Genomic DNA, 24,422 nt, shown 5'->3' on the forward strand with positions numbered 1-24,422 from the left:
TCTGGAAAATAACACTTTCTGCCAAATTCATCTCAGTGATTTGTGTTATCTGTTAGGGTAAAGTTTAAGCCTATTTACTTAACTGGCATCTGATAACCTTAAAAATAAAAATGTGTCAGTAAATGTCTTTCTGAATGTGTTTTCCTACATCTTTATTTTACAACCAAAACATTTTAAGAGGTAACTATGCCATATTCTTTGGTAAACCCAATTAATGATAGTGGAAATTCCAAATTGGCACTGTTTTTTCCTCCACTTAATTACATTGCTTTATGGCTTATTGTTTTATTGCAAATATTTTAAATAATTCTATCTAGTATAAAACAGATATTCTTTCTGTAACTAATGCTTTCCTAACTTAAACATATCTAGACCTAATGTCTCTAATATCAGTTCATTCAGGTACACTATAGATAATCTGAAGAACTGATAAAAGTTTTTACCTTTGCTTTCTTCATTTAGAATTATTATTAACTTGTCAGCCAAGTATATTCATTTTTTTGTTTTCCCACAAGATAATTTTATTAATTGAGTAATTGTCTGTTTTGCCTCTACTACTTTAACTGTGCTTACCTAAAATGACCGTTCCTTTTCATTCATGTATGGAATGTGCATGTGAGAGCACATGTGTATATATAAACATATTTCAATATTCCCAACTTACATCTTTTTGTAGCAGTAACTTTGTGTATCTTCCATCTTAATTTTTACCATGACAAACCAGATTTAGGGTTAACTAAATACATTTCATCTTGCATTTAAATTTTAGTATTTCATTTATTTAAAACATTGTTTCTCAAACCTCACCATGCATAAGAATCATCTAAAGACATGTAGAAACAGATTATTCAGCCTCACCCTCAGGATTTAACAAGTTTCTAGATGATGTTGATCCTGGTGGTTTGGGAACTATATGCTACAAATGCCTGATTAAATATTGTGTTGTTTTCTGGCTTGACCTATTACCCAATTCCAGTATGATAATATTATCTGGAGTTATTTGAGATATTACATTCATTTTTTCCAATTTTTTTTTATTTATTTTTTTGCTCTATACAGCTATGATTAGTGTTCTACAGTTTTATGCCAAACAAATATGAAACAGTTTATTTTCTTTTACCATTGTCTTTTTTCTCATTGTTAAGAGGAGAGGGAGATGTTTTACCTAGTTTTATGTTTATATAAAAGGTAAAATAGAAATATCATTTATTGTTAAATATTTCTGTACAGAACATAAAGCAAACACAGTTTATTCTGTTTTGAGAATATCCTCTTCTTCATTATTAGGAAGAGAAATGTTTTTTACGTAGTTATATATTTTTTAAAATATAATTAAAATGTTTATTCAGTAAGTTGTGTGATACTACACATTGCTTTCTAATTTCATGGCCTTTAATATCTTCTGCATATGTCTGCTTTTTCTTTTATTTTGTTTTCTATTTTCTTTTTATCTTACTTCTCTCTGTGTACAGTAATGCCCATTTACCTGGTTGTCAGATGCATAAAGACTTCAGTGATTTGAAATATACACAACTTAAACATAAGGTAGAAATTGCTTCTAAAAAGCCAAAGTTGCTGTCATAAAAAATTAATGCACTTGCCTTCAAAAAGAAGTTATTATCTATTTTCTTCAAGTCAGGAGAGAAGGAGAAGCAACAAATTGAAGATTAACCTTAGATACTATTCTGCTGATAGCGTTTTGAAATGACAATTCACAAAAAAGACAGAAAGGTTAGTTTATAAATCTTATGTTTCAGAGCAATCTGGGCCTCTTCTTTAGCAGTAGACTACCTCTCTTGAATCCAGAAAACTTTGTGCCACATAACTCTATTTAAGAACAGAAGTTGGGCACCTTGGTGCATGCCTCTATCCCAGTGACTTGGCCGGCCTGAAGCAAGAGGATGAAAATTTCAAGGCCAGCCCAGACACTTAATAAGACCCTGTCTCAAAATAAAAAGGATGAGTATGTGGCTCAGTGATAAAGAACCCTTGGGTTCTAGTCCCTAGTACTGAGGGGTAAAAAAGGGAAAAGAGAAAGAGTACTATATTATAGAAATATGCAGGATATTTTCACTTTTAAAATATTGACTTAGGACTTGGGATATATATTTCAGGGGTAGAGGGCATGGTTAGGCACAATTCCCTGTCTTCAGTTCCAGAACCAAAAATAGCATGTTGTCTTAATTCTTTGAACAACACACTTTAATTCATTTGCATTTGTCCTTCGATGCCATGTAAATGATGTATTTCTGTATTTTAATAAACTGCATTGATTATGATGATTCATTTTAGTTCTTCTTTCTGTTGACTCATTTTCACTATCCCTTTGGTTGCTTATATCTGCTAATTTTGTATATTTTCATTATGGCTTTTCCTCTGTTTAAGTTGAGTAGCTTCCTTCTAGTTCTTTGTTGTCTCTTTTCCCATTATTTACTTGTGTTCATGATAGCTCTTAAAACTGTTTTATGAATGCCTTTTTGTTTTCACCCAAACTCTTTCTAATTTCATCATGTAGATTATTTGCATTTGAAATTGTTTTTCAAAATCAAATATTGAAAAGTGGAAGTTATCAACATTGTTTGTACTGATTTTTTAAAACTTAGAACCTATTTTTCAGTCATTCTCTAAATTTGTTTCAAAATAGTACTATAATTCCCATATGTCTATATTAATCATCATATCTTCTAAAGCTCAGTTGAATAAAATGTGTGAGACATATCAATCACCTTTCTTTCAACAAAGCACAGAGGGCTTGCTGAGAACTTAATTCTAGGTTGGACAATAATTATCCATATTGTCAAGGATTTTTTGTTCTCATCTTTGCCCTCTTTTTTTGTGGTATGTATTGAGGCATAGATTAAAAGATAATCATTTTTATTCACTTTGCAGGACAAGTCTTGGGGACTAGATAAAATGGGCAGGAACATTTAATCCTCTGCTTCAAAGACTATGTGCATGGACAGTTACAAGGCAGTTATGGCCAGATATGATTATCGGCTTTGGAATAAAATGCTCCTTGACATTGCTTATATCTTAGCTGAGAAGAGAGACAATCAGGTTAGTTATTTTGTAGGGTACAGATGTGATGAGTTCCATAGCTTCATAAGTTACTAGAGTGGTCTTATCAGTAGTACTTTTAATCTGTTTTCCAAATATCCCACTTTCTTATTATGAATTAACTAATGTGTCCCTATTATCAGTGTTTATGCATTGCTTTAAACTGTATACTTTACTACATTTTTGTTAAAAATTTTCAACATTCTGTAGTTCTTCAGGTCTGTTTATCCCAGTTTATAAGTATTCTAACTTTTCATTGGAGGTAAACTCTTTTTGGAGTACTTTTATTATTAAATTGAAACAGGCTGATAACAGTTACATTTTATTTCCTACTTTCCTTATTTTTCTTTTCTGTTAATTGAAAATTTAAAGCATAGTGTTTTATTTACTTGACCCGTTTAATAAAGAAGGCTCACATTGCAGTACAGTTTTTATTAACTCTTAATCCCCAGAACTAAGTACCCTTATAATAGCTCTCAGTTGGACATATTAGAACAGTTTGTGGATTTAACTTATCTAAGAAACATTTTGTTACACTAATTCTGGTGGATTTATAGTCTGAGACTGGGAACATTTTCCCCCAATTTGATGAAGTTTTTATACTTTAGGAGAAAGTTTTTTTGTTTTTTTTTTTTAAAACATGGTCATGAATAAATAGGACTCTCTTTGATTTAGCACTTTGTTTGGAATTATGAAAATAATGATTTCTTCCAAGAATCTTTTTCAGAATTATAATTATCTCATTTTTAAGCAATTGCTTTTAAACTGTATGCCAATACTTCAGAACTTGTTCACTTCAAATTTTTGTTAGATGGCAGTTTTCAGAATGAGCAACGTTGGTTTAACTTTATTTTTCATTATTTTCTCACCTATGTAATTTTCTAATGATGTTGCAGATAGTATTAATCTAATACTGGCTGGCTACCTCTCACTTTTAAGGTGAAGATGCTTATTTGAACAAAGGAGAATAAAGAATTAAGTATCTGTATTAATAATGAGGTGATTGATTCTGTTTTAATTTTTTCCAAATTGAGTTTGGGAAAAATTTTAAAATGTGGTCAAGATCATTATATAAGGGCAGTCTTGATAAATGGTTTCAAGATAAATTTTAAGATAAAACTCTTGAAGGATTAAATATTTCTTTGTACTTTATTGTTTAACACTGTTATGTTGACTTGTGGTTGATTTTATATTTGCATATGGTTTATTATTTATTAACATTTCTTAGTTAGCATCTCTAAACTTTTTTCTGTGAAGAAAGACTTTATGTATGTGAAGTTGCTTTATTTATTAATAATAGGGTGAAAATCATTTTGCTTCAGAATATTGACATTTCTTTTCTTTGGCTTTTAGTTGCTGAAACTATATATTAGTGATTGATAGAATGGGTTTTGGACCCAGACTTTCTGGATTCCCATTCCTCTGTGCCTTTTACTAGTTGGATAATCTTAACCTACCTGGTCTCATTTTCTTCAAATGCAAAGTGTGAAAGATAATGACAGTTACTTCTTTCTAAAAGAGATTAAGAGAGTTTGGAATGGTGTCTGGAATTTAGTAAGCTGCTGCTCTTACTCTATAATGACAAGAGGGCTAACAGTATTTGCCTGTGTTCATACAGAATGTTTAAGTACCTACTTATAGTAATAATAGACATGGCTAATGGGGAAATCAGGGGAAAAAAGCAAGTTAGTGAATTTTGAAAAATTGCTGTTAAGGAATACTAATATGATGCATTTTCATTTTACTTACCTATTGATTCTCGGAACCCATATTCTGTTTATTAAATTCACTAAGTATTTTATAATTCTTAAACAGACAGATTATTTCTGTTTTTTATGGTTAGGACTTGAAAAGTTTAGTACAATCTGTCATCATCAAAAAAAGAGACCATAGAGTATAAATACTTTCTCTTTTAATTTTTGTCTTTATATTTAATTTTTCCTACTCATTTTTAAGTGTTTCTTAAAAAGTACAAGTTTTCATTGCCTTGTACTTTTATCTCTTCTGTTATTTTACTTTGTCATTCATCTTTCTCACCCATGCTACAGGTATAAAACTTTAATTCAAGTTTCTAATATTTGTTAATCATTACCTTGTAGTATTTTGGGGTTAATATACAGTTGGCCAAAACCGCAAATACCTCCACATCATATAATTATATCTGTAAAAGAAAAGTATAACTTTAAAATTTTAATATCTTTTTTGAGTCTAGAGTAATTTAAATTTTTTTCTTTTTGTTGTTTTTTAGATTCCTTTTGTTTTTTTTTTAACAGTTCTGAAAATCGGCTTTATTTTAGAAACCAGTTTCTTAAAATAAATCTTGTTTTTAAAAATCACTTTACAAACATTTTGTATCTTGTATTTATTAACTTAGTGACTTTGGACAAGCAGCTTAACATCTGTGCTTCATCTGTATGATCCTATCTCAGTACTGGCATGTAGTTAAAACAATGTGGAGAATCAGAACTCTTACAAACTTAAAATTATGGTCAAAATTAAGTTAAATAAAATTAAGGAAATAAAATAAGTGTTAAATTTATTTAATAAGAATTTTAATGTGCTTTTAATTTTTTTTAAATCATAACCTTCTTTGCTACAATTGTAATGTCCCTCAATTTATATAAATTTTCTGTTTTTCCTGTTGTTTGGATCTTTTATCTTTTAGATCCCCTATTATATTTTTTCCCCTTAATTTAGTCTCCTTTTCTGGTATAGGATATTATCTGATACATTTATGAATAAAAGGATATCAGGGAAGTAAATATTTAAGATTTTGCATGTCTACAAAATATGGATTTGGCCTCTTATTTAATAGTTGTCTGCAATCTAGATTTAAATATGACAAATTATTTTCTTCAGAATTTGTCTCTACCTTCCAGTGTTGCTCCTGAGAAGTTCTTCGCTATTAAGATTTCAAGGGCTGGGATTGTGGCTAAGTGAGAGAATGCTTGCCTAGCATGTGTGAGGCACTAGGTTCAGTTCTCAGCACCACATATAAATAAATAAGATAAAGGTTCATCAACAACTTTACAAATAAATAATTAATTTAAATATTTCAAGCCTCTCTCCTTCCCTCCCTCCCTCCATTCCTTCCTTCCTTCCTCCCTCCCTTCTCTCCCTCCCTCCGTTTTGAACTCAGGGGGCACTTAACCACTAAGCCACATCCTTAACCCTTTTAATTTTTTTATTTTGAGACAGCATCTCACTAAGTTGCTGAGGCTGGCCTCAAACTTGGAATCCTCCTGTTTCAGTCTCCCAGCCACTGGGATAACAGTCTTGAGCTGCTCTGCCAAGCAGTGATCCTGTTTCTTGTCTTTAGAAACTTTTACATTTTGCTACTTGTTCCTAGTATTCTGAAATTTTATGGTGCTATACTCTGGTGTATGTTTTTTCCAGATTGGTGGGTTTCATTGTGAGGTTGTCTAGTGGTAAACTAGTGTTTTCATTACAGGTCCTCAGATGTTGGCTTTGGTAATATTTTTTTTCTCCTGTAGAAGATGAGCTTCTTTGCAGAAGCATGTATAATGGCTGTCTTGACATTTTGGAGTTGGGTAGGGTGAGGAAGTGCTTGACATTCTGCACATCACATATGTGAATGTGAATCATATATGTGTGTGTGTATGTATGTATGCATATGTATTATGTATATATACGATGATTCCAAGTCTCTGGTTTATTTTCCTCAAGAAATAAATGTGGTAGAAAAATTGCCAGGCTGCCTAGGTTTGGTGAGGACATGGGAATTTAATTGCATATTTTACAGACTATATCACTTTCCATCTTCTGTGGAACAGATGCAGTCTGTTTCTGCAGTTTACAGAGCAAAATGGCTTTTTGTTTCACAGATAATAGCTGTCATGATTTTTCTACCCCTTTCTTTGATTTGAATGTTCCCTCCTCGTCTGCTTGCTGTTCATATATTTGTGATTTGAGACTGCAGGTATTTTCTGGATTCTTTGAAGATGAAAAATCTTTCTCCTTCCTATTTTGCTTCAAATTTAAAGGGATAAAGGGATTAGTTAAATCTTTTTTTTAATAGTTTTTTAGTTGTAGATGGATACGATGCTTTTATTTGCTTGCTTGCTTGCTTATTTATTTGTTTGTTTGTTTGTTTTTATGTGGATGCTGGGGATTGAACTCAGTGCCTCATGGATGCTAGGCAAGTGCTCTACCCTGAGCCACAACCCCAGTCCCAATTAGTTAAATCTTTATCATTTGAAAATGATGAAGTTTATCATAGCCCCCTTTTCACCTAAGCTTTTTATAGTAAGTCTTATGCAAAATTAAGTATTATCAACCCTCTCTTAATAATCTAATGTGTCCCGTTATCAAACATTTTTAGACACTAGATATAGTAACATGTGCCTATAGTCCCCTCCCCACTTGGGAAGATCACTTGAACCTATGAGTTTTAGACCAGCCAGGGCAGGGTAGTGTTTTTCTTCTGTTTTCCTACTCATCTACTGTTTTTCTTCTATTTGGTCCTGAAATACTTTTACACAGTATTTTTTTAATTTTTTATTTGTTTTAATTAGTTATACATGATAGTAGAATGCATTTATGCACTTTGATATCTATAGATGGGATATAATTTCTCATTTTTCTCAGTGTTCATGTTATAGAATCATATTGGTCATGCAATCACATACATACATAAAGTAATAATGACTGCTTCATTCCATTATCTTTCCTATTCCTAAATCCCCTTTCCTCCCCTTTTTTCACTTCCCTCTACCTAGTCTAAGGTAACATTCTTCTTCTCTTATTGTGAATTAGCATCTTCATATTAGAGAAAACATTTGGCCTGTGGTTTTTTTCGGATTGGCTTATTTCGCTTAGCATGATACTCTCCAACTCCATCTATTTACTAGCAAATGTCATAATTTCATTCTTCTTTAAAGCTGAGTAATATCCCATTGAGTATATATACCCCTTTTTTAAATCCATTCATCTATTGAAGGACACCTAGGTTGGTTCCGTAGTTTAGCTATTGAGAATTGAGCTTCTTTAAACATAGAGTGGCTGCATTACTGTAGTATGCTGATTTTAAGTCCTTTGGGTATAAACCAAGGAGTGGGATAGCTGGGTCAAATGGTGGCTCCTTTCCAAGTTTTCTGAGGAATCTCCATACTACTTTCCATAGTGGTTGCACCAATTTGCAGTTCCATCCCAGTATTTTTAATATTCTTCACACAATATCTATCTCTTTTTTCCTTTCATCATTTATTATAATCACATCCTTCTTTATACCCTCAATTTCTTGCCTCTGTCTCCCTTCGTCATACTCCCTAGAAAACCCTGTATCACCACATGCACCACACTTGCATCAGAGTACCTGAAAGTGACTGGGGAGGAAACCTAACTATAATGGCTGGATTTTCTGTTAATCTGTCAATGGAACCTTTTTAATGCTGCCTAGTAAACCCTATGATATTTCATTCTGGAATTATTTGTACTTCCTTACAAGGTAATGCCTTACCTCAAAACTATAAAACCTCCTGTCTTATCTTCACACTTAGTTGATTATCTTGATCTTTAATGGAAACAATCAGAAGAGGATTATTCAAGGATTAAACCTACCTGTCTGGCTACAACAGTTGTAATATCTATACGTTCTGTCTTTTCTCTTACTACAGTGCCCTCTAAGGCCAGTCCTTATATTTGTACAATGAATCTAATTCCCGTTCACTTTTAGAACATTGTTTTTCAGATTGTTCTCTCTCTCTTTTCTGACTTCAATTTGTCCCCTGGGATTAGATAAATCTTATCATTATGCTAACATGCTGTAATGGCTCCCATCTTTTAGAAATCCTTTGCATTAATCTGGATTCCTTCCAAATAACAAAACCATTTAGAAATATAGTTACCTATTTACATGCACACACACACAGCCCAATACATACATACTTAAGTAAATTGACTATGCAATTATGAGCTGGCAAATTGAAATCTGTAGAAAAGCCAGCCAACAAGTTGGAAACTCAGTCAGGAATTATACTGCATTGAATCAGATCTGTAAGGCAGGCCAGAAGCTCAGTATTTTATGCTGCAGATGTCAGAAATTTCTTTTGAGAAGTTTGTTTTTTTCTTTTAAACCCGCAACGAATTGTGTGAGGCCCACTCACATTAAATCTCCTTTGTTTAAAATTAGCTGAATTTAGATATTAACCATATCTACAAAATACCTTCAAGGTAATAAGTCGATTAGTGTTTGATTAAATATCTGACCAAGGTAATCTAGCAAAAATTGACATATAAGACTGATTATGACAAATCCCTTGTTTCCTCATGCCCCTCAGCTACATTCTCATCGTTCCTTTTCTATGCCACAAATCACAAAGAATTATTTATATGTACTATTTTACTCAGTATCCTCATAACTCTCTTTGTACCTACTCCTGTCAGGTTTCTGTCTCTACCACTGCACTGCCTGTGTTGTTGCCTGGTTAGCAGTTACCTTCTCTGATTGGTAGATCCCCCCCCTTTTATTAAGGTGCATTATAATATACATAACAGTAGGATTTTTTGTTACATGTTCATGCACGATTGCCAGTATCTCTTTCCCTTTCCTTTTCCCTCCCCTGGTCCCTTTCCTGTGTTTACTGGTCTCCTTTCTAATTTCATACAACCTCCACCACATTTTTTTCTTCTTCTTTTTTTTTTCACAAGCATCTACATAAGGGAGAAAACATCAGACTTCCTGAGTTTGACTTATTTCACTCAACATGATGTCCTCCAGTTCCATTCATTTACCACCAGATTACATTATTTCATTTTAGTCCCTGAATAAAACTCCATTGTGTATATATACACGTTTTCTTTCTCCATTCATCTGCTTTTATTCTGGTTGTATAATTTGGCTATGTGAATTGTGCTGCTATAAACAAGGGTATGCATATGTTGCTGTAGTATGATGACTTTAATTCTTTGGCATAAAAATCAAGAAGTGGTATTGCTGGAACATAGGGTGGTTTCATTCCTAGTCTCTTTTTTTTAATTATTCATTTTAGTTACATATAATATTAGGATATATTTTGGCATTAATCACAAAAAAATGGAATATAACTTGCTTTAATATAGCCCCTAGCACTTTTCCCCTTGACCTTTTCCCCCTCTTTTTGTTCCCCTCCCTATCTCCTACTGATCCATCTGTAATTTATAGTTTTTTTAAAATTAGTGTCTTATAGATATACTTGATGTTGGGATTCACTGTGGTATATTCACGTATGTGTACATAGGAAAGTTCAGTCAGATTCATTCCACTGTTCTTCCCTTTTCCTATCCTTCTTTCCTCCTCCTCCTCAACCACCTTTGTCTGCTGTATTGAATGATCTTTCCTTTTTATTGTGATGAAATTTCTCCCCTTTTTTCCCTTTTCTTTCTTTATTTGTTAAACACACACAGACACACACACACACACACACACACACGCACCATGCCTGCCTAGTTTGGATTAGCTTCTACTTATTGGAGAAAATATTTGACCTTTGATTTTTGGAGACTGGCTTATTTCACTTAGCACGATAGTCTTCATTTTCATCATTTGCTGGCAAATGCCATAATTTCATTCTCTATAGCTAGTACTCCATTGCATGTATATATATATACCTCATTTTTCTTGAGCCCTGTTGAAGGGCTCCTAGGTTGATTCCATAGCTTGACTATTGAAATTGTGCTGCTATAAACATTGATGTGGCTGTATTCCTGATGTATGCTGGTTTTAAATCTTACATCAAGAAGTGAATAGTTGGGTCATACGGTGGTTCTATTCCATAGTCTTTTGAGGAAACTTCATACTGATTTCCATAGTGGTTATACTAATTTACAGTGTTACCAAGAGTGTAAAAGTATTCATTTCCCCACACATCTTTTCCATTTGTTGTTTTTTTATTCTTGATGGCTGCCATTCTAATTTGAACAAGATGAAATCTCAGTGTATTTTTGATTTGCATTTCCTCATTGCTATATTTGTTGGCCATTTGTACTACTTCTTTTAAGAAGTGTCTGTTAAGTTTATTTTTTCATTTATTGTTTGGGTTTTTTTTTTTTTAGTCCTTTATATAGTCTAGATATTAAACCTTCTGTCAGAAGAGTAGCTAACAAAGCTTTTCTCTTCACACTCTTGTTTTCTTTGTTGTGCAGAAGCTTTTTAAATTTGATGCTGTTCCATTTATTATTTCTTGGTGTTATTTTCTGAACTTTAGGAATCTGTAGAAAAAGTCCTTACCTGTACCTCTATGAGAATGTTGACCCTACATTTTCTTCCAGCAGTTACAAAGTTTCTGGTCTAATTTCTAGTTTTTTGGTCCCTTTTGAATTGATATTGGTTCAGGGTAAGAGATAGGAATAGAGTTTCATTCTTAGACATATGGATATCCAGTTTTCCTAGCACCGTTAGTTAAAAAGGCTATCTTGTCTCTTGTGTATGTTTTTGCTATCCATGACTATATCTGTTTGGGTTTGTCTGTGTCTTCTATTTTCTTCCATTGGCCTATGGGTCTGTTTTTATGTCAGTATTATGCAGTTTATATTACTATAACTCAGGTATAACTTGAATTCATTTATTGTGATTCCTCTCCAGCATTGTTTTTTTGGCTTAGAATTGCTTTGACTATTCTGTGTCTTTTATTCTTCTAACTGAATTTTAAGACTTTTTGTTTTTCCTAATTCAATAAATGATGTCATTTGTATTTTGGTTGGGATTTCACTAAATCTCTACTTTGCTTTTGATAGTATGACCATTTTAACATATTAATTCTTCCTTTCACTGGAGCTCTTTCTACCTTGTGTCTTTAGTTATTCAGCATTCTGTAATTTTCATTGTAGAAGTCTTTTACTTCCTTGGTTCGATTTATTCCTAGTGCTGTTTTTTTTTGGGGGGGGGGGAGTATGGGGAGTATTATAAATCAAATTATTTTCCTGAATCTCTGCATATTCATTATTGATATATAGAAAGGGTTATGTTGATTTTGTATCTTTAGCAGCTATCTTCTCATTGCCTAGGTCATTGAGCAACTCACGGATGTCACCTTTCATTCTTCTTGGAACACTGTCTTTGCATGTTTTCTGGAAACAAGTATTATCCTATAGGTTTTAACTAAACTGCACATATTGAATTATCTTTAAGACTCAGTCTTCAGGTTTTTTTATTAAGTAATGAATAAAGTGAAAAATAGTTTGTGTTAATTTTTCTTTTCTTTTCTTTTTTTTTTTTTTAGTTGTAGTTAGACGCAATATTTTTATTTATTTTTATGTAGTGCCTCACCAATGAGGTACAGCCCCATCCCTTGTGTTAACTTTTTGTTCACTGCAATAAAGTACCTGAGAAAGTCAAATACAAACCATTTTGACTTACGATTTTACTGATGTGAGTTTATGGTCAGACAGTTCCGTTATTTTGGAGCTTATTGAGGCAGTACATCATGGTGAAAGGGCATGATAGAGCAAAGCTGCTCATCTGCTGGCAGCTAGGAAGCACAGACAGAGCGGGGTGCTTGGAGAAGAGTATTGGGGGAAAAAAATATACCCTCCAAAGTTATTCCCCCAGTGACCTACCTCCTTCAACTAGGCACCATCTCCTAAAGTTTCTATCACTCCCAAAGCTATAGACCAAGCTTTCAACACATTACCCTTTGGAGGAACATTTCAGATACCAACCATAACACAGTTCCATGGTTTAATTATTTTTCTGAAAATATAATCATTCTGAGAGGCATAATATTCAAGAGTTCATATTCAAAGTAAAAAATGTTACATGGTGACATATTACTTATCTATCCCAATCTCAAATTTTTTTCCCTGAAGAAAACTAAAATTTCTAGTTTCAAAAATATTTTATGTGTATAATAGCAAATACAGGTTCAGTGAGAGGCAGTGTGGTATAATGATTGGGAGCTTGGAATATGGAACAAATCTGCTTGTAATCAAATTTTCTACCAGTCACTGGCTGTGTAACCACTGTCTCTTAGCTGATCTGAATACATACGTGCAAAGAGCTTAGAAGACTGTTTGGTATATGAAAATAAGTGACATGTTTATTCTTTCTGCTAAATGATTTTGTAATATAAATAACATCAGGCATTTTGGCTCTCCCCCCTTAAACACACACACACACACACACACACACACACACACACGGCAAGCTTTTTTTAAAAAAAATTTTTTTTCTTTCTTTCTTTCTTTCTTTCTTTTTTCCTTTGGATGTTGATTGACCTTTATTTTATTCATTCTATGTGCTGCGCTGAGAATCTGACCCAGTGCCTCACTCATGTTAAGCAACTGCTCTACCACTGAGCCACAACCCCAGCCCCAGGGCAGGATTTTCTTTACAACAAACAAATCATACCTGATATTTTTTCCTCTGGCCAGTAATTTTTCATTAAATATTTTTGCCGTTCAGTTTTATAGCTCTAAGTACCAATGTCTTTGATAGCAACTTCCAAACGTTTTACCTACTGGACATTGCCACTTAAATACATAATTAGCCGGGGTGGGGGCACTTTTTAGGTACCTTTGTTGCTTCTATTTCTCTGATTTCCTTTATTATAATTTTTAAATTTGCTTCATTATAGTTTTTAAAATTTGTTCACCTACACTGTAAAATATATATTATATGTAACCATTTTTTTCTATCTCTTGCTGCCACCTTAATCTAAGCCATCATCACTTTACTTTTAAATTATTATTTAGCATTTTAAGCAAAAGATTTTCAGCTCTCCTTCATTCTTTTCCTATTTGGTTTTTTTTCCTCCACTTTTACTCTCGAGTAGAGTCAGGTGCTTTGTTTGTTCATTTTTGTATCTCTAATACATCAACGAATGCTTAGTATATATTGGATTGATATGTGAATGAGGAAGTACTAAATAAGTGCTTTGTGAATGAACTATGTGGAGTAAAAAAAAAAGAGTTTTGTTTACCAATCTGTCACAAACTAGTACTTAATCAAATAGAATTTAGGAAAAATGAAATATGTATTTATTAGTGTCATTTTATTAGCTACAACATACTGTCAGATTGCTATCAAAATTTCTAAGCACTATCAAATTTGTACTTACCTTATAATAAACCTTTTTTGGTAAGCAGCTGTTTGCTGACCATACTCTCGGCACAGTACTAGATCATGTTCATCATTCTATAACCCACAGTTAAAAATGTAAAAACTAAATGAAATATTACTCTCCTTGGTAGAGAAGAAGAAGGCACTTCAAACCCTCTGTCATAATATGAAGGCTAAATCCCGTTGGATTACTACTTTATGAAAAAATTTTTTTGGTAATACTAGTAAAATTTAATAAATACTCTATGCATTAATTAGTCGTTTTCAGGGGACTAAAGAAAACATAATTGTCAAGTTGTATCTATCTAATAAAAGTAGAAGGCTATTCTCGATCTATTTGTTTATGTGTTGATAAGAAAAGTAAAACTTTTGGTGAAGTCTTAAATTTACAGATTTAGAAATATTTTAACTCAAAGAGTAAATTATATTATATATGGCACTTTCCTGAAAATGTTTGCTCATTTTGCATTTTTTGTTTATTGTCGTAAGTTAATTATTTTCTTGTTTATATATCTGAGCTGAGAGAAGAGTCATTTCATAACAGTTAGAGTTTAGTATCAGGATTCATAAAAAGATACATAGCTGAAAGCAAAAATGACTAAACTCAAAATATGTGCCTCATTTTCCACTGGTAATTCCAGGCAGAGTTTATGTGTTATTTTAACACTTTCCAAATCCTTGATCTTCAGTTCATTTTGCTTTAGAGATCCAGAAGTTTATACTGAACCCCTGTTGGTTATCACTTTGTGTGCTCAGAATGCCTCACTCAGATAGTTTGTCCCAGATCCTTCTGTCTTTGAGCTGTTTTCCTTTCTAATACAGATTAATTTAAAAAGACTTTTTTTTTACCTTTATTTGTATAGTCACATATTCTACTGTTAACAATGTATAAATAAACCTGCAAAACACTAGCTTGTATTTTGAAACACAAGAATGTTTCTCAGGTATTATTTGAAATATCATATCTCAGGAAAAGAAGCATTAGATGCATATCTAAATTGTCATTAACTTAAATGTATTTGTTTTCAGGATTTTTGTTTTATATTTTGGTTTTAGGGCAGCAACAAACAGTGTTGACATGAAACTGGCCAAAATATACAGTTTAAGAAGAACATTTGGAGTATGCAGATAGATCAATAATAGATTAATAGATAAGTAAATAGACATCAATCCAGCATTATGTATGTTATATATGTAATTAAAAGGAAATAGAATTTTAAAAGAAATGTATGCTTATTTTTAGTTAAATTGATATGTTAGCAGATATGTGAATCAGTTCTAAAGCACTGGACAGCTCATTTTTTATTAGTGAACATTTATATTTGTGGATGAATTACCTAAAAGGAACAAAAAGGGAAATTATTTACCAACACAGACTGTCTTATTTCTTTACCAGTATTTCCCATACTCTGTCTCAACAGTGAAGACAAGTATGAATAAATAGACAAATAAAAATTTGAGATTCATGTTCATACTTGTTGAACAGATGATTTACAAACAGAAGTTTGAAAATATTTAATAGGATTTACAAATACCAGGTGAACATTTAAGAGTACATTAACACTGACTGAAGAGAGTATCTTAATTGGAAATTCACAGAATGCATTTTTTAAAGAGTTCAATATGATCAGTGTTTTTTTTGGAGTTGAAAATTGTGCAGCTCACTGAAGTGGCAAAAAGAGGGAGAAGACCATCTTTGGTGATACAAGGATCATAAATTGTAAACATTTAAGGGACCTTGATGTATGTACATAAAGGCATTAAGGAAACATTTGTACCCACAGATCTGGTGGTCAGAAGAGAGATATAAGCTTGATTGGTATGCCAACGCTAAGGTGTTTGTATTTGGAAGTAGAGGGAAGAGATTGTTTAAGATGCTACTTAAATCTTTCTGGCTGATAATTAGGATGAAGCTCTTTTTAACTAGGCAATGTTAACAAGCCCAACAGATTTTTTCTTGAGGAAGAGAAAATTATGTTCAAGACTAAAAAAGATGAGTTTATTTCTATAAAATTACCATTTTGTAAAGTTTAAATTTCCCTGGGTTATAAAACAAATCGTACTTTTATCTTTTATTCATTTGCTTTATAAATTTGTAATCTTTTAGATGAAAGTATGTTTTGTAGGTGAATATTATAATATTTCTTATATTTCATAGCCATGAAGCTCATGACTGCTCTGGTGAATGTTGCCTTAAACCTCAGTATTCATCAGGATAATACACAGAGACAGTATGAAGCTGAGAGAAATAAAATGATTGGGAAAAGAGCCAATGAAAGGTTGGAATTACTACTTCAGAAACGTAAAGAGGTAAGTAAATTTCATTGTAACTGATGGAATATGTAGTAAATATAAGTAATTTTTCTTTGTTCTCTGCAGAAAGGTTTATATTTTTTTATAATTATTAGTTGTTCAAAACATTACAAAGCTCTTGACATATCATATTTTATACATTTGATTCAAGCAGATTATGAACTCCCATTTTTACCCCCTATACATATTGTAGATTCACATCGGTTACACATCCACTTTTTTTTTTTTTTTTTTGAGAGAGGGAGGGAGGGAGAGAGAGAGAGAGAAGTTTAATATTTATTTTTTAGTTATTGGCGGACACAACATCTTTGTTGTGGTGCTGAGGATCGAACCTGGGCCACACGCATGCCAGGCGAGCGCGCTACCACTTGAGCCACATCCCCAGCCCACACATCCACTTTTTTACATACTGCCATACTAGTCTATGTTGTATTCTGCTGCCCTTCCTATCCTCTACTATTTTTAAAATTTATTTTTAATTTGTTTGATCTCAGAGTTCTCAGATAAAACTGGAATGTTCATTGCTGATTGGCTAAGTGCCTTCTGAGGTAGACAAAGATCATAGACAAATCAATTTTCAAAAGAAGGCTGTCTGAACCTTAGGCAGCTCAGAAAGGTTGTCAGGGTATGGACTCAGAAAGCACAGTAAATACTTAAGTCATAACTGTAGGCCAGAAAAGTTGTGTTTCTAGGAGAAAGCCAAAGCCTGCTGATATATAAGGTATTACTGTAAATTAGGTTGGTCCAGATTTTGTTTGTTGTTGTTCATTTGTTGTTTTCTTTTGTTTTTTACTGTGCTCATGATTGAACCCAGGAACTCATGCAAGCTAGGCAGGCTTTCTACCAATGAACTATACTTCCTTCCATTGGGCCCAGTTTTAGACTGTTTTTTTTTTTCTTTTGGGTACTGGAGATTAAAACCAGAGATCCTTTACCACTGAGCTACATTCCCAGCCCTTTGTATTTTTTATGTTGAGACAGGGTATTGCTAAGTTGCTGAGGCTGGCCTGGAACTTGTGAGCCTCAGCCTTCCAAACCACTGGGAGTAAAATTTTCAGATTTGTAATAGTCTGCCTTTTAACTTGAGAAAAGAGTATCACGTTGCTGAAAAGGAATTGTGTGTGTGTGTGTGTGTGTATGAATAATGTGTTATTCATGGGTAAAAAAAAAAAGCAATGTATCTCTAATATATTTTTTTAAGAGAGAGAGAGAGAATATCTTTTTAATATTTTTTTTTTTTTTTTTAGTTTTCAGCAGACACAACATCTTTATTTGTATGTGGTGCTGAGGATCGAACCCAGGCCACACACATGCCAGGAGAGCACGCTACCATTTGAGCCACATCCCTAGCCCTCTCGAATATCTTTATTATCCATTTTGTATAAGTTTTATAGGACTGCTGGAATGAAGTACCACTATCTGAGTAATTTAAACAAGTGAAATTTCTTTTCTTGTACTTTTGGATGATAGCTGTCCAAGATCAGGGTGTTGCCAATACAATGTTCTCTCAAGGCGTTAGGGAAAGATATGTTCTAGGCTTCTCTTCTAAGAGCATGACTCCAGTCTTCATGATGTTCTTCCTGTGTATGTTTGTCTGTCTTTACATCTGTTCTATTTATAACCAGTACAAATCATGATGAATTAGAGGCCTGCCCTACTCTAGTGTGACCCCATTTTTAAGAATTGTTTTGTCACAACCTTGTTTCTAAATAAGGCCATATTTTGAGTTACTGTGCATTACAACTTAAATGTACAAATTTTTGAAGAACATGTTTTAACCCCTAACACATTATGCTTGAAATGTTGTGGAGGTAAATATTGGAACAGGGCTTTATTAAGTATTGCTAACTAAAATGTAGGACTCTTCTCTTTTTTTTTAATGCTTTTATTAATTGTTGATGGATCTTTATTTATTTATATGCGATACTGGGAATCAAACCCAGTGCCTCACATGTGCTAACCAAGTGCTTTACCACTGAGCTACAACTTCAGCCCATAAAATGTAGGACTCTTATGAATCAATATTCTATAGTAATTAAAAAGCAAAAGGAATTTTTATAATTTACAATAAGTTACCATAATTTGAATGATTTACTCAAAAAATACAAATGGTGCCCTATATGATGATATTACTTAAAATTATTCTTACCTTACAGTAGAGCAAAAGCCATATATATTTAGCATAAAACTCTGCTTCAAATTTTATTTTCACTTTTTCAGGCTAGTAGTACATATAATACCATATTCATTCTCTCCTGATGCTGGACAGTAGTGGTTCACATTCAGCTACACAAGTTTTTTGGATATTGTGTGTCAGTTTTTTTATTCCATCATGGCTACAAAATGCCCATCTATGTGTATACATTAGATGTTCAACACTCTATTATAAAATAGGCTTTGTGTTAAATGATTGCCCATCAGTAGGCTACTAGTTTAAGTGTTGTGAACATATTTAAGGTAGGTTAGGTGATGCTGTGATATTTGATAGGTTAAATGCATTGCTGACTTAACAGTATTTTAAACTTAAAATGGATTGATCAGGATATAATACCATCTTAAGTTAAGGAACATCTTCTCTGTTCTCAAACTTAGTAAAATCTGAAATAGCATACAGCAAAGAATAAATCTGAAGGAATTTTATTATCATGTTTTTAGCAATAGCAAATATGTCACTGGACATTATTACACAGCAAATGATAAGATAAATTGGAATAATAAATACCATATCAAGTGTCATGTTATAGCACTGCTTTTGAGTAGTAAATAAACTTTATCTCTGATCACTGATGTTCCCTGAAACTTATCTTTCCTGTAGTAATTTATTTTGTTCCATTACACCACTGCTTTCTATTATGCCTTCTAATTGAGGAACTTGACCTACTTTCAGTTGTGAATTACTCAGATGGAAAGTAATATTTGGATACTTTAGATGGAGTAGGAAGTTCTTGTAGAATGACAGATATATTGATCACTGATGATCCCTTATCTAAGGAAAACAACACCAAACCAAAGACCTGATTTGGTGAGATGTGTAGAAATTTAGGCCTATTCACAAAGCAGATAATACTTTGGAGATAGGAGCCTGATCACTTTACCTTGTTAGTCATTGTGTAGTAAATATCAATTTTTTCTTCTTGTTTCTTTTCTTTTTAATAAATGGGGATTGAACTTAGAGGCACTAATGAGTTCTTTTTCAATCCCCAGTTGTTCTTATTTTTTTATTTTTAGACAGGGTCTCACCAAGTTACAGAGGATCTTGCTAAGTTGCTGCAACTGGCCTCAAACTTGAATTCCTCCTGCCTCAGGCTTCTGAGTCCTTTAAATTACAGATATTCACTACCATTCCTAACTAATCCTGTCTAGATAGAGACAGCAAGAGATTTAAGGTGATAAAGCTGTAGAAATAATGCAAATATACTGGTTATTTCAAACATCTATTGCATAATGAGAGAAAGGATAGATAATAACCAGGATTTTAAAACAGTTGGAAATGTTCATTCCAAATAAAATGGCCAGTATTTCAATTTACATTTTTTACTGTCTTTTCTCCCCCCACCAGCTACAAGAAAACCAGGACGAAATCGAAAATATGATGAACTCTATTTTTAAGGGCATATTTGTTCATAGATACCGGTAAGGGATTTTTAAAGTCATTTAGAAAGTCTTTACCTTAGATAATTATTGCTTATTTGTAACCAAGACTAACTGTAAAGCCATAATACTCTACTAATTATTACTTTTATTTTCTGGAAAACAACTGTGGCTATAAATGCTATGTAAATGACATGTGGAGAATATGCACTTATTACTGCCACATTCTTCCAAACTCAGACTGTCTACTGTTGGAGGCAGCCTATGGACTTGGCATTTGTACTAATAGAATATTTATGTGATTATTAAATTAATGTAGCCTTAATAAGATGTTTTTCACATTTGAAAAAAATTAAATGCTTTACTTCTTGATCTGTGTTACTTACTGTCTTGTTTAATGATCAAATTAATGACTAATCTTTTTTAAACATGTCTGTTAAGAAGAAAGAGGACAAGAATAAGAAAGGAATTGTTAGCGAAATATTTTTTGTCATACTACATTACGAATGAGTTTAGTTTGTCTTTCTGTGAAGTCATAAAACTTTGAAAATACTACATTATAAAAGCATATTTGACATAAAATTAATAGATTGTATGTGTACCTATATTTCTGTTACTTAGATGCAATATATGTATAGGTAGATACACTCCAATAGAAGCACTGTTTTCAGATAGATTTGAAACTGTAGTTGATAAATTAATATAAAGCGGTAGTTTAACATAAGAAATTTTGTGTGTAGGTGTGTGTGTGTGTATATATATATATATATATATATATATATATATATATATATATATATATTGAGATTTTAGCAGAATTTAAACATTTTAACTCAAAAGTATATAAATAACTTTTGAAACAGGACCAAGGCCTTAGTTTTAGTATGGATTCTCTGGTTATATCTTTATGTCCTCTTTTTTGCGTAAACCTTGTATAGAATCCAATACTGACCCATTTATTTGAAACAAAAAAAAAGAGCTTACATGAATGTGGCATGCAGTCATGTAGTCTTTTGTTCTTTGTGAATGTATAATTGAGGTAAAACTGCACATTTAGTTGTATAATTGAATGGGTTTTGATATATTATGTACCTGAAAAACCACAAGATAAATAATAAGTCCATCATCCTTAGAAGATTTTTCTTGGCACTTTGTAGTTCCTCCCTATCTACTTTCTCAGCACTTTACCCTCCCATCATCCTTAAACGATTGTTGTTCTGCTATTTGATTCATGGTTCTCTTTTAGATTTTTGCAGCAATAGAATTATACAATATATACTTCTCTTTAGTCTGGCTTTTTTGTCTAAAAAAATTAGTCTTTCACCATTAAATGTATTGTTTACTGTAAGGGTTTCATAGATGCCATCTATTAGACTGAGGAAGTTTATTTGTTTCTGTTCTTCAGAAAGTTTTAATTCAGAATGTACATTGGATTTTATGAATTGCTTTTCTGCATCTAGAGATCATTGTGTAATTTTCTTTTTGAACATTGTTAATGTGATGAACTGAGTTGTTTGACTTTCAGATGTTTACATTTATTCATGGGTCAAAACCCACAATCATGTTGTAGTTTTTTCTTTTTATTTTTTAATGCTATATTTTTAAATATTTATTATTGGATGTGATTTGCTAGAATTTGCCCAAGAAGTTTTGCATCTTCAAAATATATTAATCTCTTTTTATTTTAATGGATGTATCTGACTACTTTAGGTATAAAGATAATAACACTGAACTTGTAGATTGATTTGCATTCTGAGCTATTTGTCCTTACCCCCATGCCACCTTCTTTAGTAGCATTTGAGTAAGATTTTTTTTAAATGAAGTAACTTTTTTTTCCATAGCTTTATTTTATTCATTTATTTTTTATGTGGTGCTAAGGATCGAACCCAGGGCCTCACATGTGCTAGGCAGATACTCTACCCCTGAGCCACAGCCACAGCCCTTGAGTAAGATTTTTAAATTAGGTAATATAGTATTTCTACTTTGTTCTTCCTTTTCAAAGTTGTTTTGAGTATTATAGGTCCTTTGCAGAATACAAATTTGGGGATGAACTTGTCCTATTTTACACAAAAGCTTCTGAAGTTTTCATATGAATTGTAATGAATCAATTCTTTTCTAATGGTTTAAATATTTTATCTTGTAACTGCGATTTTATTATTTTGTGTTAGATTGTTCCCTGCTATTACACAAAAATACAGTTTTTAAAATTTGTACAAAGTAATTTTATCCTAGCAGTTTGGGTCAGGGTATGGTGAGTTTTGTTTTATTCTGATTTATTTTAGGTTGTTTAGAACTTTTCTACATGTGAGATACGACCGTATCTTTGAATAAAGAGAGTTTTACTTTTTGCTTCTGTTATCTCTTCATTCTTTTCTTTAAAAGTATCTTTACTTCTAATTGATGCATTGTAATTATACAAACTTATGGAGTATAATCTGACATTTAATACATGTGCACAAATGTAGATAATGTCAGGGTAATTAGCTTATCTGTCACTTAAGGCATTTATTATTTCTTTGTGGTGGGAATATTTGAAATTTTCTCTAGTACCTATTTTGAAATATTTTCAGTTAATTGTTGTGAACTATAGTTAGGCTGTTGTGTTGTAAAACATTAGGAGTTATTTTTCCTATCCAGCTGTACCCTTCTACCTGTTAATAATTCACTCTCTGTCTTCTTTTCCCCATGTCCTACTCAGGCTCTGGTAACCACCATTCTCTTCTCCACTTCTTTGAGATCCAACTTTTATTCTAAATATTTCGAAGAACATATTCTTTCTGAGCCTGACTTGCTTCACTTAATATAATGTCTTCTACTTCATCTCTCGTCTCACAATGGACAAGCTTTCATCCTTTTGATGACTGAATAATATTTCATTGTATCTACATATCACATTTTCATTATCTATTCTTTTGTCAGTAGGTGCCTAGGTTGATCCTTTATTGGCCATTTTTTTTACTGTCTTTGTGAAAAAGTCTGTGTCTTTCAGTCTTTTGAAAATTGGATTGTTTTTGTCTTGAGTTTTTGATTAACTGGTATATTCTAAATATTAGTCCCTTGTCAGATAAATGGCTTGCAGATATTTTCTCCTATTCTGTCAGTTATGTCTTCATTATTTTGATGGGTTTCAGTATCATGAAGAAGTTTTAGTTTATGATAATCCAGTTTATCACATATTTTGTTTCCTGTGTTTGTGAATTGATAGCAAAAAATATCTTTTCCCAGACCAATGTACTGAAACATTTCTCTATATTTTCATCTAGTAGTTTTATAGATACGGGTCTTACATTTAATTTTTTTAATCATTTTTTTGTAGTTTGTTTTTTTTTTATATGGTGAAAGATGGGGATTTAGTTTTCATCTTGTGAATATATATATATCCAGTTTTTCTGGAACAGTTCAAGGAAGAAACTTTCTATTCCTCAATGTACACTATGGATACCTTATCCAAAACTGTCCACTGTTATTTGTGGATTTATCTCTAGGAACTCAATTCTCTTGTACTCTATGTTAACACCATGTTGTTTTGGTTACTATATCTTTGTAGTATCTTTTGAAGTCAGGTATTATAGTACCTTCAGCTTTTTTTTGCTCAGGACTGCTTTGGCTATTTGGCACCTTTTGTGATTGCATAAAACTTTTAGTTATGTTCTGAGAAAACATATTTGCTTTGTTAGGAATAATATTGAATTTGTAGATTGATTTGAGTACTGTGGATATTTTAATAATAAAGATTTTTTTACTCCATGAACAGGAAGTGTCTTTCCATTTATTATTGTCCTCTTCAATTTATTTCATCAGCATTTTGTTATGTTTGTTGCAGAGATTAGTCACTTGTTTAAACTTATTCCTAGGTATTTTATTTTTATTTCTTTTCACTTAAGTTTGTAGGTATTGCAAATGGGACTATTTTATTGATTAGTTTTTTTAGCAATTTTGTTTTTGGCATATTTAAATTAAAAAGCTACTGATTTTTGCTAATTTTTATATCCTACAACCTTAATGAAATTTATCCTTTTTAACAGTTCAGAAGAATCTTCAGTTTTTTTAATATATCAAATCATGTCCTCTATAAACAAAAATAATTTTACTTTCTTCTTTCCTATTTGGGTGCCCTTTATTTCTTTCTCTTGCTTTATTCCTCTGCCTAAGATTTCCAATATTGTGTTGAATGAGAACAGTGAAAATAGACATCATTATCTTTTCCTTCATCTTAGAGGTAATGATGTCAGCTTTTACCTATTCAGAGTATTGGTTACAATTTTGTCACATGTGGGCTTCATTATCTCAAAGTACATTTCTTCTTTATCTAATTTTTTGAGAGTTTTTATCACAAAGGGACATTGAATTTTATTGAATACAGTTTCTCTATCCACTGACATAATTAGATGATTTTGTCCTTTCT

The 24,422-nt window shown here is 32.2% G+C and overlaps 1 protein-coding gene across 2 annotated transcripts in view; it reads left to right on the forward strand.

Moving 5' to 3' along the window:
• Window positions 1-24,422, forward strand: part of Stag1 (STAG1 cohesin complex component) — a 362,710-nt gene that overhangs the window by 213,984 nt on the left and 124,304 nt on the right. For both annotated transcript variants that reach the window (XM_076867213.2, XM_076867214.2), the window contains 2 exons: window positions 16,272-16,423; window positions 19,986-20,059. In XM_076867213.2, the coding sequence (XP_076723328.1) occupies window positions 16,272-16,423; window positions 19,986-20,059 (226 nt within the window). The remainder of the gene's footprint in view (window positions 1-16,271; window positions 16,424-19,985; window positions 20,060-24,422) is intronic.

The sequence above is a fragment of the Callospermophilus lateralis genome, chromosome 10, assembly GCF_048772815.1.
Source record: "Callospermophilus lateralis isolate mCalLat2 chromosome 10, mCalLat2.hap1, whole genome shotgun sequence".
NCBI classification, from domain to species: Eukaryota; Metazoa; Chordata; class Mammalia; order Rodentia; family Sciuridae; genus Callospermophilus; species Callospermophilus lateralis.